Raw genomic sequence first — 17,403 nt, forward strand, 5'->3', positions numbered from 1 at the left:
AAAAGAACAAGAAGAAGTTACACTAAAGGGAGCCTGAAGCAGGCCTAAGTGATTTCCCAAAACCTCCAATAGCCTCAAATGCCAAATTCATAGACAATATCATTGTCTAGGTGCGTCAGAGTTCCCTAAGGATCTCAAGGATCCCAGGCAGTGCTTACACCTAGACTTGGTAACCAAATTGAGTAAGTGCAGTGTGAAAGGTCCAGCCTTAGTGTGCTAGAGTTCAGAGGGTTCTCAAGAGGAGCCCAAGACAGTACATACACTGGAGGGGGTAGAACCTAGTGACTTAGGAGTAGAGTGAGAGTGCTTGACACAATTTGAAAAAGGTTTTAGTAGGAAAACAATATTAAAAGAGATTTGCTTGAAATAGTTTTGTAAATCGGAGGGTTGTTTAGTAAAACAGCTTTTGAGAATAGTCATGTAACTCAACAAACAGCAAGTCAGTCAAGAAAGTTTAGCAAACACTCAGGGAACAAGTCTCCACATAGGGTCAATTGGGGGTTGGGGACAAATAAAGCAGGTATGATGAACACGTACATGCAGAAGTCCTTTGCCCTTAGTGCAGGTAGTAAGACATAGATTCAGGAGTGTTAATTAGAACACAGTTATAGAACCAGAGATGCCTAGGGGATTCATGGGAGTGGGAGATAGTAGATTATAGGATTTTACACTAAACACGGCTGAGCATAATACTAAAACAACTTGGGCAATAGCCGAACAAGTGCATACTGGAACTAATAGACAAGCATTAAACAGAGTAGAGTCAAGTTACTAGTTCATGAGAGCATGCTGAAGCAAAGAGATTAATTACATGTTGAACAGCAAAACCATAGGTAAAAACAATTCAGGAACATGATGAACTGAAGTATTAAAAGAAACATATTGTTTTGGGGCTTGAATTGAAATTAGAGCATACCAGTGTAGAGATAGTAAACACAAGGTGAAGAACAGGAGAACACAATAATTAGCCTCAGTTTACAGCCGGCTAATTCAAAATGGTAGGAAGTAACAAAGAAAGAAAACATAAAGCTTTTAGGGTGAGAGAGAGAGTTTTAAACCAATGTGTTCGTGTGTTTGTGTTAATGCGAAAGTGTGTATATATAGTAGAAACTAGGTAGAATAATAAGGTAAGAATCACAGTAGTATAGTAATTATGGAACCAAGTACTAATCAGAATCAAATTAATGCAAGTACTCCTTTAATTAAGGGGTAATCAACCAACAGTAATTGATAGAAAATGTTTAAGGAAAGGAATCAAGTAGGGCATCTGGTACAAAATAGACAATTAGGGGTAAGTACATAAGGGTTCAATTAAGGAAACGACTAGTGAAGAATCAATAAAATTCTCGGTTAACAAAATAAGGTAAGAAAACAAAATAAAGTTGCAGAATATGAAAATAATCGAAAATCAGCATATAGTAAATCAATGAATCAAGGACTCGAAATTACTGATTTAAGGAGAGTAACATGGGTTCCCATGAATAAGCAAATAAACCAAATTTAAACAGGAGGATTGAAGGTTTAAAAAGAAGTTTACAAATCAAGCCAAGAAACATGGAGCTCAGAGTCAATAAAAGAGAGAGTCATGAGTCAATGTTTTAGCATATAAATAGAGTGAGATAGGAGTAACCAAACATAGCAAACAAAGAGGCAAGTATTGACCAGTCAAGATGAACCCCAGCACATAGAGGTGATGTAAGTTAGGCATAAAAACTCAGTAGAAACATATTCGAGGCGAGATAGTCACAGAAACTCAAATAAGAACATGCAGTCAAAAAATCAAACGAAGAAGCCTAGAAAAATTAGGGCTTTCAACATAGACGAGTTAAAGATGTGATAAACTCATAGAATCAGTTAAAATAATGCAAGAAGTAGAAGTTTAAACACAAAGAATCAGTTATACAAAATTTTAAAAAGAAGTTCTGAAACCCTAGTTTTAGAAGAAGGTGAAAAACACTTGAAATCAATAATTCTTGTAAAAGAGTTCCAAGGACAGTGTAAAACATTAAAGGAACAAACTCAAATCGTCCTAGATCTATACAGATCTAAGAGATATATGAAGAAGTTAGGGTTCAGAAGAAATCCATATATAGATGAAAGAACACGTCTAGAATCCCAAGGATCATAACAAATACATCATAATTTTGCTTGAAATCATACTGGAGTAGCCAAGAACAGACAAGTGATGAACCCTAGATGCAAGTCGGCGTGGCCCTGGGCCCTTGAAGACCTTAGAGAAGGCAAACATGGCATGAGAGAAGCCATTGAAGGCTTTGGAGTCGATGAGAGATCACCAGAGAAGACCGGAGATGAGAGGTCGGCGGTTGAAGTGCTAGGATTTGAGGGTGAGTAGAGGATATGAGAGAATACAGAGGCGGCGGTTGGGGATAATGAGTTAGGATTAGGGGTCGTTTAGAGTTAAAAAAGGCCAGGGTTAATACGGGCCAAGATCAACGGCCATGGTTAATCAGTTCTGGGTCAGGTAAGCGGGTTTAAGGTTTGGGTCGGGTAATTCGATTAGGAATTGGGCTGGGGTTGGGTTAAAATTGAGGCTAAAATCGAAATGCAATCTTGCTATATTTTAAATAGCCAATTTATCCCCATATAATTTATAATAAATAGTGAATAATTTCTATAAAATAATTTCATGTACTAAAATGATTTAAAATAGATATTCAACATTTTAAAAATATAGAAGATAAATTTTATGCATATAAATATAATTATACATTAATAAGGCTAATATTATAATTATATGCAAATTAGCTTTAAAAATGCAATTATGAAAATTCATTAAAATATTTTAACCATATTTTGGCATAAATATAGTATTTAAATGACTAAATCACCCCAACAATAATTTGATGGATAATTATTAGGGATTTTATGAGTAAAAGGGAAGGAAATAAATTAATTTAAAATCTTTAAAATTATAGGAAAATTATAAAAACCTTATGCATGCTTATATATGCATATATATGCTATTTTGAAGATATTTATGCATATTAAAAATATATAGAAAAAAATTGGGTATCAACAGTACAGTATTTATGCATATTAAAAATATATAGGGAAAAATTGGGTATCAACAATAGATACATATATATAATGCATGTTGGACTTAAAGAATCACAATCTAAACATTTTCGGAGTGACATAAGGTTGTTGCACCTTCGATTAATGTTATGGACATCCATACCATCAATATGGACCTTAATAGGATTCAAGGATCAGATATACATGCTTAGAATAACTTTATAAGGAAAGAACAATATGGACAACCTTAGTTGCTAGGAGTAGATACGTCATGAAATAGCGTATCGTTTACGTTCATTTCACTTTAGATCATGCCAAAAGAAAGAAGTGTCTTAACATACTTGTATGATATCATCCTTATCCCTCAACCAAGCTCAACGCAACTTCTTACGTCTATAACAAGTGAAATGATATTGTCGTCAACGTATAATGTCGTACCATCGTATTTGGCTAGTCGTATAGCTTATGGAAAATTGGGTAGAACCTCCCCTGATTTTACTACATCCTAAAGACCACTAAGTGTCATCAACAACCCAACAACAATAACAATAACCAACAAAAGCAACAACAACAATATAATCCAATATGAGCTTCTCCGATTATCTTAACAATCATATTGAGCGACAAGCTCGTTTTTACTATTAACAAAACATAAATTGAATCTAACTCTTATTCCATAAATTGGTTTACAACCTTCAGAACATCATACTTATATGAACTATATGATTCCTAGTTCAAAACATCCGCAACATGACTTCCAAAATAGCCTCATACTCCTAGCACCCTAACTTTTATTGTCAATCACTTGCGTTTCATATTTTCTTATTAAATAAACTTAGTTAACACCTAGAAAATCTTAAGAACAACTGCCAAAACATTATAAAATCATTTCTCATAATTCCAGCCACCACGAACCATATATGTGGCCAACAAATAGTCAAACAAAAAAGATAACCATGTCCCATGTTCTTTGAAGTGGTGTCTTTTTGTTTTTCACTCAAACAACACGGCCAACACAAAATTAAATTTAGGCACAATCAAGAAGATGTTATACATACCTTGGACAGTAGCTAAAACTCGAAACCTCATCTCAACTTAGCTAACTGTAGCCTTCAATAACACCACAACATCATAGAAGCATTCTCTTGTAGCCTTTAACACTTTTGATGATGATTTGAGTTGATTTCTCTTGAGTTTGGTTCTTAAATCTTAGGATATGTTAGAGAGGGTTTTGGAAAGATTTTGGATGAACTTTGGATGAGAAATGACCCGAAATGAGGCCGAAACAACTTTTAAAAGAAGTAAGGCCAGTGGCCTTCTCAAGTGGGTCCCAACATGAGATGCTTGCTAAGTCTCGCTAAAATGCGAATATCTCTCTACTTTGACGTTGTATCGACAAACAGTTTAGTGCATTGGAAACTAGACTCATAGATATTTAATTTGGTGGGCGGGTCACCCTATAAATACAAGTACATTGAGAGAAGCGCTCAGTAACATTAGACCTAAAGTTTCATTAAAAAAATGAACATAACTTCTTACAACTTTTCTCGACTTTTATTTCATAACTCACTTGGCTTGAAAACTTAACACATGACTATCACACGACTAAAATACCTCATAATATTACCTTTTTATCATCTTAAGCCCCCCAGTTTTATCCTACAGGTACAGGTTATAACATTCCCAACTTGTAGACTTTTGATGAAACTTATTTTCTTCGATTCGATTAGCTTCATAATCTTTCAACCCTCACAATACTCCTTAAACCTTATTTTAACACATCATTATATTTGTAAAGGTCCTTCAATTCTCTGACTCATATTGATTGACTGAAGATGATTCTAACTTGAAAGTACGGGGTATAACACAAACAATATTACACAAACTAACATTCTACAGACAAGAAACCAATCAGCTAATAACTACATTTTCTAATTCTAAATTACAGAAACAAGGTGCATAAGATTCAACTTTATTTTTTTTACAAGTGTTGGGTTTAATAAGAAGATTTAAATGAGTGTTATTTTAATAATATGGATAAGAAATAAAAAAACTAAAATAAAAAAATTAGAGGAATAATAGAGGTGAACGTTTTTTTCCCAAAGGAAACACATATGGAGAACTAAAGAGGAAATGTGAAAAAAAAAATGAGGAATAAAGGTGAAAAAATAAACAAAAAAGGTAAAACAAAATGAAGAAGAAAGATGAAGAATAAAGCAAATGAGGAGAAAATAAATAAAAAACATAAATATTTAAAAAGTGGAGGGCTAATTAGCCGTTACAGGCTGCCAGGCAGGCCATTTTGATGGGTTTTTCAGCCTTTACGCGTTCTTTGGTAAGTTATTACACACATTATGCTATGTAAGCAACAAAATTTTTTAATATGAAGAGAAACATAGTTCAAGGGAATTTTGGGGACACCCTATAGTTTAAGTAGGTAACTCACAAAAAGTTAATAGTTAAAAGGGGGGTTTTAGGTGTTAACTCTTCAAAAATTTATGCTTTCCCTGTCTCAATTTTAGATGACACCATTTGATCGAATACGAAATGAGGATTTTTAGATTTTTAAAATTTATAATTAAAATTAAAATATAAATATTTGTATAATCATAGATTATTTATTAAGAGTACAATAAAAAAATTTAAAGTTAAATTACTTTTAAATATAAAAGGTAACATTTTTTCTAAAATAAATTAAAAAGAAACCGTGTCACATGAATTAGGATAAATGAAGTAAGGATTTTTCAACAAAACATGAATTAATTTCTCATTATCCCTTAACCTTTTAGGTTAGAACGATATCCTCTCACCTTTTAGGTTAGAACGATATCCTCTCACCTTTTGAATGGAAGAAAACCCCTTTTACTCTAAACTCAACCAAAAACATGAAAAAACCATCACTAAAATTTAGAAAATGACATTACTACGTTTTGTTTGAAGGGAAAATTTTAAGAATAACAACAATATGGTTAACTTTTTTGTCATTTAAAGAGGATAATATTAAATAATGCACATTATTTTTTATTTTTTTTGCTTAACGGAGAACTTCATTGATACTAAAAGAAACGAGTTACAGAGTTTGGTATAGAACGCAAATGTTCTAGTTCCAGTTGATACGACCAAACCTATTGTTGTATGTGAAAGTAGACAAAACAAAAGAAAGAAAAATCAAAAAGAGATGAAAATATGATGTAAGCGCTTACATCATAATTCTTGTGATGTAAGCGCTTACCTCAGTATTCTTATGATGTAAGCGCTTACATCGACATTCTTATGATGTAAGCACTTACCTCGGCAGGGCATTCAAATGCCTATAAATAGGGGTCTACATTTTCATTTGTAGAATATCCCAAAACATCTTCTTTCTCTCTTCAATTAATAAAGAGCTATTCTTTGTGTGGCCGTGGAGTAGGCAAAAATTGCCGAACCACGTAAATCTTGTCTTGTGCAATTTATTGTTTCTCTCCTAAATATCTTTTTCCTTCTATTATCTTGACACGCTTCCTCAACAACTGGTATCAGAGCAGAGACAGTGTAATTCTGGTAGAAAAGTACAGTATTGGTTCATGTACTATTCACAAGAATAGTGCGACACTATTGATCATCGTTACTATTCACAAGCACTATTCACATAAACTGTTTTTTGTGAAAAATAGCATCGGAAGAAGGGAAGGTTAAGATTGACAAGTTCAATGGCAAAGATTTTGGATTCTGGAAAATACAAATAGAGGACTATTTGTACCAGAAAAATTACACTTACCTCTGACCGAGGTGAAACCGGAGACTATGTCCAAAGCGGATTGGGATCTATTAGATCGCCAAGCTCTTGGTGTGATTCGTTTGACGCTAACACGAAATGTGGCGTTTAACATCATTAACGAGAAGACCACTATAGGCTTGATGAAGGCGTTATCAAATATGTACGAGAAGCCGTCTGCTTCAAATAAAGTCTATTTGATGCGTCGATTGTTCAACTTAAAGATGACAGAAGGTGGATCAGTCACGGAGCATATCAATGAGTTTAATATAATATTAACTCAGTTGAGTTCTGTTAATATAACAATTGATGACGAAATCAGGGCGTTGATTCTACTATCATCTCTACCGGAGAGTTGGTCTGCAACAGTAACTGCAGTTAGCAGTTCATCAGGAAGTACCAAACTCAAATTGAATGATATTAGAGACTTGGTTCTAAGCGAAGATATTCGCCGAAAAGAATTAAGTGATTACCCAGGATCTGCTTTTAGTACCTAAAGTAGGGGGAGAATCAACCAAAGAGGACAGATTTATGGCCGTGGCAGATCAAAGTCAAGGAGAAGAGGACAATCCAAAAATCGCAAGGACATTACTTGTTGGAATTGCGATAAAAAGGGTCACTACAGTAGTCAATGTAGAGAACCAAAGAAGAAGAAGGAAGAAAATTCAGCAAATGTAATTGCTGAACAAGTCGGTGATGCACTAATTTGTTGTGCAGACAGTCCAGTCGAATCTTGGATTCTGGACTCAGGTGCATCCTTTCACTCTACATCATGCAAAGAATTATTGCTGGAAAATTTGGGAAAGTTTATCTAGCAGACGGCGAACCTCTCGACATTGCCAAAAAGGTGAAGTTCATATAAAGACTTCACAAGGCACGTTATGGAAATTGCAAAATATACGACATGTTCCTGGCCTCAAGAAAAATCTGATATCTATGGGTCAGATTGACGATGAAGGATATACAACAACATTCGGCAACAGATCGTGGAAGATAACCAAAGGGAATTTGGTTGTGGCACGAGGCTTCAAAAGGGGAACACTGTATGCAACTGCAATAGAAAGAGATACTATAGCAACAGTTGATCATGGTCGTGATACAACATTGTGGCACCGGAGGCTCGGGCATATGAGTGAGAAGGGAATGAAGCTTTTGGCATCCAAAAAGAAGTTGTCAAACCTAAAACATGTTGAATTAAGTTTGTGCGAAGATTGCATTTACGGGAAACAAAAGAGAGTTAGTTTCTCAAAGGTGGGAAGGACGTCAAAGAAAGAGAAGTTGGAACTAGTGCATACAGATGTGTGGGGACCAGCTCCTGTAACTTTTCTAGGAGGCTCACGCTATTATGTCACCTTCATTGACGATTCCACAAGAAAGGTATGGGTTTATTTTCTGAAAAATAAATCTGATGTATTTGTTACCTTTAAAAGATGGAAAGCTGAAGTTGAAAATCAGACAAGTCTAAAGTTAAAATGTCTGAAGTCTGACAATGGAGGAGAGTATGATAGCCAAGAGTTCAAAGCATTTTGCTCGGAGAATGGGATCAGAATGATCAAGACTATTCCGGAACACCGGAACAAAATGGTGTTGCTGAGAGGATGAACAGAACCTTGAATGAACGAGCCAGAAGTATGAGAATACATTCTGGATTGCCGAAGTATTTTTGGGCTGAGGCTGTTAACACGACAGCTTACCTCATAAACAGGGGACCCTCTGTACCGCTGAATTTTGAAATTCCTGAGGAGGTATGGACAGGAAAGGAGGTAACTCTCTCACATCTGAAATTTTTTGGTTGTGTTGCTTATGTGCATGTAAACTCTAATGATAGAGATAAGCTTGATCCTAAAGCAATGAAATGTTTCTTTATTGGCTATGGTGATGATAATTTTGGGTATCGGTTTTGGAATGATCAGAATAGAAAGATCCTAAGACACAAGAATGTCACATTTAATGAAAATGTGATGTACAAGGACAAGCTTGAAGTAGAACCAACCAACACCAGCAAATAGACAATGTCTGAAACAGTTGAGTTAGAAAAAATCTCAGAAAATGAAGTAGCTAGAGGGATTACAACTGATTTTGAAATTGAAGATGAAGAACCAGAAGCCGAATTTGAAGAAGAACTAGAAATCGAACCTGAAGCGGAACCAGAGATAGAATCAAATCCAGAACCAAATCTGGAATCAGGACCTGAATCAAATTCGGATTCTGTTACTCATGAACCTACATTGAGGAGATCTAAAAGAGTCACGAATGCTCCAGATAGGTTAACTCTCTCTCTTCACTATTTACTTCTTACTGATGCTGGAGAACCACAACATTTTGTTGAAGCAATGCAGGTGATAGACTCTGATAAGTGGAAGCTAGCCATGAAAGAAGAGATGAATTCTCTTCAAAAGAATAAAACATGGATACTTACGGAGTTACCAAAAGGAAAGAAGGCATTGCAGAACAAGTGGGTGTACAGAGTCAAGGAAGAGCATGATGGTAAGAAGAGATACAAAGCACAATTAGTAGTAAAAGGCTTTCAGCAGAAGGAAAGAATTGACTACACCGAGATCTTCTCTCCTGTAGTCAAATTAACTACTATCAGGTTGGTGCTAAGTATTGTAGCTGCAGAAAATTTGCATTTGGAGCAGCTAGATGTTAAAACTACTTTCTTGCATGGTGACCTTAAAGAAGACATCTACATGAAGCAACCTGAAGGTTTTCAAGTTTCTGGTAAAGAAAACCTTGTGTGTAAGTTAAAGAAGAGTTTGTATGGTTTGAAACAAGCTCCCCGACAATGGTACAAGAAATTTGATAGATTCATGCATAAAAATGGTTTCACACAATGTGAGATGGACCATTGCTGTTTTATCAAAAATCTTGATGAATCCTATATCATTTTATTGTTGTATGTTGATGATATGCTAATTGCAGGATCTAGCATAAATGAGATTAACTTGGTTAAGCAACAACTAGCAGAGGAGTTTGAAATGAAAGACTTAATACCAGCTAAGCAAATGCTTGGGATGAGGATTAGCAGAAACAGGTCGGAATGAACCTTAAAGTTGTCTCAAGAAAAGTACATACAGAAGGTACTAAGCAGGTTCGGTCTTCATGATGCAAATACCAGAAGCACTCCACTTGGAAGCCATCTAAATCTGTCAAAGGACCAATCACCTAAGACATATGAAGAAAAGAAGTACATGTCCAAAGTTCCGTATGCTTCAGCAGTAGGAAGTTTGATGTATGCTATGGTTTGCACTGGACCTGACATAGCCCATGCAGTTGGAGTTGTCAGTAGATACATGTCAGATCCAGGAAAGGAGCATTGGGAAGGTGTAAAATAGATATTGCGATATCTCAAAGGCACTTCAGGTATGACACTTTGTTTTAAAAAGAGCAATATTATCTTACAAAGTTTTGCTGATGCAAATTTAGGTGGCGATCTGGATAGTCAAAAAAGTACCACGGGCTACGTGTTCACCTTGGGTGGTACTGCTGTTAGTTGGATGTCCAGACTTCAGAAAAGTGTTGCTCTATCTACCACTGAAGCAGAGTACATGGCAATCTCAGAAGCTGGAAAAGAGATGATTTGGCTCAAGAATTTTCTTAAAGAGCTAGGTAAAGAGCAGGACAATTGTGAACTTTTCAGCGATAGCCAGAGTGCAATTCATCTTGCCAAGAATCCAGTGTTTCATGCAAGATCGAAGCATATCCAGTTGAGGTATCATCATATCCGAGAGTTGATAAATGAAGGAACTCTTTCCCTACAGAAGATACCAGGATCAAAGAACCCGTCAGACATGTTGACCAAAGTTGTCGGTGTTGACAAACTGAGGCTGTGCACTGCCTCAGTTAGCCTTCAAGACTGATAGAGTGAAGGCGCCACCAGAGAATAGCAAATCTTTCTTTATTTTCTTTCTTGATGTAACATAGGTTTGAGAGGGAGATTGATAGGACCAAACCTATTGTTGTATGTGAAAGTAGACAAAACAAAAGAAAGAAAAATCAAAAAGAGATGAAAATATGATGTAAGCGCTTACATCGACATTCTTGTGATGTAAGCGCTTACCTCAGCATTCTTATGATGTAAGCGCTTACATCGGCATTCTTATGATGTAAGCGCTTACCTCGGCAGGGCATTCAAATGCTTATAAATAGGGGTCTACATTTTCATTTGTAGATCATCCCAAAACTTCTTCTTTCTCTCTTCAATTAATAAAGAGCTATTCTTTGTGTGGCCGTGGAGTAGGCAAAAATTACCGAACCACGTAAATCTTGTCTTGTCTTGTGCAATTTATTGTTTCTCTCCTAAATATCCTTTTCCTTCTATTATCTTGACACGCTTCCTCAACACCAGTTACATCAAAATGTAAATGCGATAAAATAAAAGGTGGGGGTTTCTCAAAACGTTGAACATCCTGAAGGGTAGATTGAGTCAGTGATTTGTCGTATTTTGCTAAAGCATTTGCCACGCCATTTACCCCCTGATACATGTGGACAAGCTGTTGGACCTGAATCTCATGTAGCATCGGCCTGCATGCATTAAGTAGACGTGAGTACTTGGGAGTGTCCCTATCAATGAGTTGGATCAAAACCTGTGAGTCCGTTTCGACGAGTAATGGATGTAAATTTCGAGAGAGTGTAATGGCGAGTCCATGGTAGAGGGCAAGGAGCTCCGCTCGAAGTACATCAGTGGTCTGGAGATATTTACTAAACCCAATGATCCAGCTGCCCGTGTGATCTTTAAAGATCCCCCCAGCTCCACCTGTGTTAGTCACTGGGTCGAACACACCATCAAGATTAAGCTTATAGTTCCGTGGTGGTGAGGGTGCCCAAGCAATTAGTTGAAGATGTTTAGCAGTTTTAATAGCGGGGATGTATTTAACGTAGTAAATTTGGGTGCTATAGAGATGAGGGAGGGGATGTGGATTGGGAGGTTAGTGTTGCCGTGGATATTGCAATTTCGTGTTCGCCATAGTTGCCATAAAATAACATGTACGAGTATGGAGGAGGGTAGAGAAATGTGTGAGGTGAGTTGGATTAATTTGGGGGAAGTGCACTGAATGTGTAACCAGGTTAAAAAATCTTGGGAGGTGATTGATATACTGAATTATTGCCATACTCTAGTAGAATTTGTACACAAGAGGAAGATATGCTGGATATCTTCTAGTTGTTGGTGGCAGATTTTGCAGATATGATCTAAAGGTATATTCCTATTAGCGAGCATGACGGCTGTGGGTAGTTTGGCATGAACTATGAGCCATAGGAAGTTTGGTAGGGTGTTCAGGTTATATAACCATGAATGTTTGAATTGATTAAATGATGTAAAAGTGTTTTCTAATATTTGATGGTAGGCGGAGGAGGTTGAGAAGAAGCCAGTTGGAGTGTAAGTCCAAAATGGTTGGTCGATATTGTGAGGGGAGTCCTGAAGTGGTGTTTTATTGATAAGGTTGAGGACGTGTGGGGGTAAGATGAAAGATAAAGAAGAGAAATCCTATGTATTGTTTCTGATGACGTGGTTTAGTGGTGAAGAAGTTTCATGGTGTGGTAAAGGCCCATGAATGAGTTGACGAAGGGAGGTGTGAGGAGAAATCCAATGGTCATGCTACAAATGAATGGCATTGCTTGTTGCAATATTCCAGCCTGTACCTTGTCTACATAACGTGGATGCTCTTGTCATACTCTTCCAGATATAAGAGTCATTTGCATTTGAACGGATGTTATAGAGAAAATGTTGTGAATTAGGTTAATGGAAGTCATATTTGGAGGAACGTAGTTGTGTCCATAGTGAGGGTTGGTTGTGCGTATAACGCCATAAGAGGTTGGTAAGCATTGCTAAATTTTACATTTTAATCTTGGTATACCTAGCCTCCCTTGTATGTTTTGGGGTAGTAACGGTAGCCCAATTTATTAAATGAATTTTACGTTTGTGAGGTGTGGTTCCCCATAAGAAATTATGTAGGATGAGATCAAGATGGTTGGTAATTTTTGGTGGGATAAGATTAAGTTGCATAGAATAAACATGGATGGAATTTAAGATAGAGTTAATGAGATTACCCGGCCAGCTAAGATAAGGAATTTGGATCGCCATCCAGACAGTTTTGTTTAAACTAAATCTAGTAGATATTGATAGTTAGAGGATTTTGGATGAAAGGTGGTAATTGGGAGACCTAGATAATTGCCAAAATTATCCGCTTGAGGGATGTTTAGTTGAGGAGTTAGAAGGTGTCTAGTGGTATCATCTACATTTGCTGAAAAGTAAGTTTTTGATTTCTGAAAATTTGTATGTTGACCGTAATTGAACCTCAACTAATTGAATATATTAATTATAATGTGTCCATATTTAGGGGTTGACTTGGCTAATAAGATAAGGTCATCGGTAAAAATGAAGTGGGAGAGTGGTGGTGCATTCTGAGTTATTTGAACTGGTGTCCAATTAAGGATATTAACATGGTGTTCAATTAGACGAGAGAAAGATTTCATGCATATAATAAAAAGGTATGGAGAGAGAGGATAGCCTTGTCTTATACCTCTCGATGGTTTGAAAAAGGGTGTGGGTTTCCCACTATTGAAAATGGAAGTGGATGTCGTTGTAACATAAGACATTATTAGATTTATTAGTAGTTTTGGGAAATTTAATTGTTGGAGTGAGAATCTGATGAAGGACCATTCTAAGCAGTCAAATGCTTTTTCTAAATTACTTTTGATCATCATATTACCTATTCGACCCGTTGTTTACAAAATGAATAAATAGTTTCTTGTACTAGGATTGCATTATCTATTGCTCGATGCCCCGGAATGAAGCTACTTTGAGCGGGGTTGATGAGTTTAGAAAGTAAAGGTCTAATATAATGAACGATGATTTTAGAAATAATTTTATAGATGGTGTTACAAAGACTGATAGGTCGATATTAGTGAATTGTTTCAGGGTGAGGTACTTTAGGAATGAGGGCGATAAATGTTGTATAAGGTTTTTCGGAATAGTAGAGGCATAAAAGGCAGTGTTACATTTGTTTATTACGTCATCTTTTGTTTGGTTCAAATTTTGTTTTTAAGACATGGGGTGTAGTCCATCTGGCCTTGGTGCTTTTAATGATTGAAAAGATTTAACTGCGTTTAGAATTTTTGAATTAGATAAAGGCAATTGAAGTTTGTGAAGATCTTCATCTGTTAAAATATTAGTGTGAGCATGGGTGATATTGGAGCTTGAGAGAAGTTGTGTTGCGTACAAATTTGGAATTGCGAAAAGATTGTAGCATGAATGGAATAGGCATCAAATGTCCAATTACCTACTACGTCACGGAGTCCTAATATACAGTTTTGTCTATGCCTTTGAATAGTCGAAATGTGAAAGAATTTATTATTAATGTCCCCATCATTTAACTTGTCGGGCACAGAGAAGATTGATGGTGGAATGAAGAGATTCAAGGAAAAGTGAAAAGCTGACATACTTAAAGTTAGTGCATAGTACAGACGACGAGGAGAGAAGAGCAAACATATAAAGGTATAAGAAAGATAGGAAGGAGGCGAAGCTAGCAGTCGCTGATGCCAACAATGCAGCGTTTAGTCATTTGTATGAAGAGTTGGGGGACAAAGGCGAGGATAAGAACTTATTTCGGTTTGCCAAGGCGAGAGAGAGAAAGGCTTGTTATCTGATCAAGTGAGGTGCATCAAAGACGAGGAAGGTAGATTTTTAATGGATGAGGCTATGATCAAGAGGATATAGCATACTTACTTTCATAAACTTCTGAATGAAGAAGGGGACAAAGACATTGTATTGGGTGATTTAGGGCACTTCGAGAGTCACTGTGATTTTAGGTACTGTAGGCATATTAAGGTTGCAAATGTCATAGGCTCTATGCATACTATGAATAGGGCCCGAGCAACTGGGCCGAACGAGATCCTGGTTGGATTTTGGAGGTATGTCGGCAGAGAGGGCCTGAAGTGGCTAACTGGACTGTTCAATGTTACTTTTAAGACGAAGAAGATGCCAGAGGAATGGAGGTTGATTACGATGATTCCATTGTACAAGAATAAATGTGATAACTAGAATTGTAACAACTATAGATGTATCAAGCTACTTAGTCATACGATGGAAGTGTGGGATAGGGCGATGGAAGCAAGCGTGAGGAGATCAGTGTCTATATTTGAGAACCAATTTGGATTTATATCGAGTCGTTCAACTACGGAATCTATTCATCTTATCTGGAGGTTGGTGGAACAGTACATGGATAGGAGAAATGATTTGCATATGGTGTTTATTGACCTCGAGAAAGTGTACGACATGGTCCCAATGGAGGATCTTTGGAGATTCTTGGAGCTAAAAGGTGCCCCGGTAGCATACATTAGTGTAATTAAGGACATGTATGATGGAGCCAAGACTCGGGTTTGGACAGTATGAGAAGACTTGGAGCATTTTTCGGTAGTTATGGGATTACACCAAGGATTTGCACTCGGCCCTTTCTTATTTACTCTAGCAATAGATGCACTGATGCATCATATACAAGGAGAGTTGCAATGGTGTATGTTTTTTGATGATGATATAATTCTGTTTGATGAGACGCGAGGAGGTGTTGATGAGAAGCTAGAGATTTGGAGATACACCCTTGAGTCTAAAGGTTTCAAGTTGAGCAGGACTAAGACTGAGTATTTGGAGTGCAATTTAAGTGATGTTTCGGAGGAAGTAGACAATGACGTGAGGCTTGATTCACAATTCATCCCCAAGAAAGGAAGTTTTAAGCACCTTGGATCGATTATCCAGGAGAACGGGGAGATCGACGAGGATGTCACGCACCATATAGGGGCAAGCTGGATGAAATGAAGGTTAGCATCTAGTGTTTTATGTGACAAGAAGGTGCCCCCGGAACTTAAAGGCAAGTTCTACAGAGTAGTGGTTAGACCGACCATGTTGTATGGGTCAGAATGTTGGCTAGTTAAGATTGCCCCTATCCAGAACATGAAAGTAGCAGAAATGAGGATGTTGAGATAGATGTGCAAGCACCCAAGGTTGAATAATATTAGTAATAAAGATATTTGAGCAAGGGTGGGCGTGGATCCCATGGAAAACAAAATGCGGTAAGCGGGGCTTAGATGGTTCGGGTACGTACAGAGGAGAAGCCTAGATGCCCCGATTAGGAGGTACGGGCGGTTGGCTCTGACGGTATGAGGAGAGGTAGAGGGCGGCCAAAGAAGTATTAGGGAGAGGTGATCAGGAAGGCATGACGCGACTTCAGCTCACCAAGGACATGGCCCTTGATAGGAAAGTATGGAGGGAGAGCATTAGGGTTGAAGGTTAGTAGGTAATTGAGCATTTTTCTACTCCGTCCTGTGTGTAAATCTAGTCGGTCAGTATCGTGTTTTAGTATGCCAGCGGTACATGTTATGCTTGTACTATTTTCTAGGACCTTGTCAATGTACTGATTATTGATATTGCTTTTCCAGGTATATTTTTTGACTCTTGGCTCGCTGGTACTATCTTTTTGAATAATTTGTTGTAACTATTCTATTGTCGTATTTCATCTTCTTTTGTCGAGGGTCTATTCAGAAATAGCCTCTCTACCCCCAGGTAGGGGTAAGGTTTTCATACTAACTACCCTCCCAGACCCCACTTGTGGGATTATACTGGATTATTATTGTTGTTGTTGTTCCTATCATTTAACCACAGGATCCTAGATTTTAGTTTCCAAAATTTTTCTTCTTCCCATTGGAGGATTAGATTGAAATCCGTAATAAGATTATTTTTTAAATTGTAGGGGAAATAATTTTTTCATGCCGGGTCCATACATTGAAGACCTTGTAGTCTAGATAGTAGTATTCTTTTTATAAAAAATATTACCAAAGGTATTTATGTTCCAATGTGTAGCTAATTCCGTGAAACATCTTAAGCCAATAGGGTAATTTGTTTGATTTAACCATGCATCAGTTACAATACGAGAAAAATTCGAATATTGTAACCACATGGTTTCAAATTTAAATTTAGAATTTGGTTTTTGCAAAAGGTTTTGTAATGGTGAGTAGTAATGGGCAGTGGTTTGAATGGCTTCGTGGCAGGTGTCTAACATAAGAATCTTGAAATAAATGCACCTACACATTATTGGCGTAGAATTTATCCAAACGTTCTAATATTATAGTATTTGTGGTGGAGTGGGGTTGATGAAATTTAGGCTTATTTGTGCAAGTGAATCTACTACCAGAAAAACCTAATTCCATCATACTGATATTATTAAGACATTTATTAAAAGCTAAAAAATGTTTTATTCTTAGTGGCGCTCCTTCAATTTTTTCAGAGGAGTGAGCGAGTTCGTTAAAATCTCCACATAGTAGCTATGAATTATTAATTTGTTTATGAAATTCCTCTAGTTTTTTCCAAAGAATTTGTATATTGGCGTAAGAAGTACTAGCATATATCAAGTAAATAAACCAAGGCTGTGAGTTATGTACCTGAATAAACGCATGGATCTCCTGGCTTGTGACAGCCACTGGATTAACTATTAGATCATGAGGTCGCCATAGCAGCACGATTCCTCCAGCTGGCCCCTTGCAGCAACTTGGATGAGATCAGTGAAATTGTAGTCGTTGAGTAGGGCAGTATGGTCTTCCATTTTAGTTTCAGTTAAACA

At 36.9% G+C, this 17,403-nt stretch overlaps 1 protein-coding gene across 1 annotated transcript; it reads left to right on the plus strand.

Annotated features, from left to right (window-relative positions):
* Positions 1–14,876: 14,876 nt before the first annotated feature.
* Positions 14,877–15,185, plus strand: LOC142176295 (uncharacterized). Its single transcript, XM_075243425.1, has one exon. The coding sequence runs from the start codon at positions 14,877–14,879 to the stop codon at positions 15,183–15,185; it is 309 nt and encodes a 102-aa protein (XP_075099526.1).
* The last annotated feature ends 2,218 nt before the right edge of the window (positions 15,186–17,403 follow it).

The sequence above is a fragment of the Nicotiana tabacum genome, chromosome 22 (genome assembly GCF_000715075.1).
Source record: "Nicotiana tabacum cultivar K326 chromosome 22, ASM71507v2, whole genome shotgun sequence".
Taxonomy (NCBI): Eukaryota; Viridiplantae; Streptophyta; class Magnoliopsida; order Solanales; family Solanaceae; genus Nicotiana; species Nicotiana tabacum.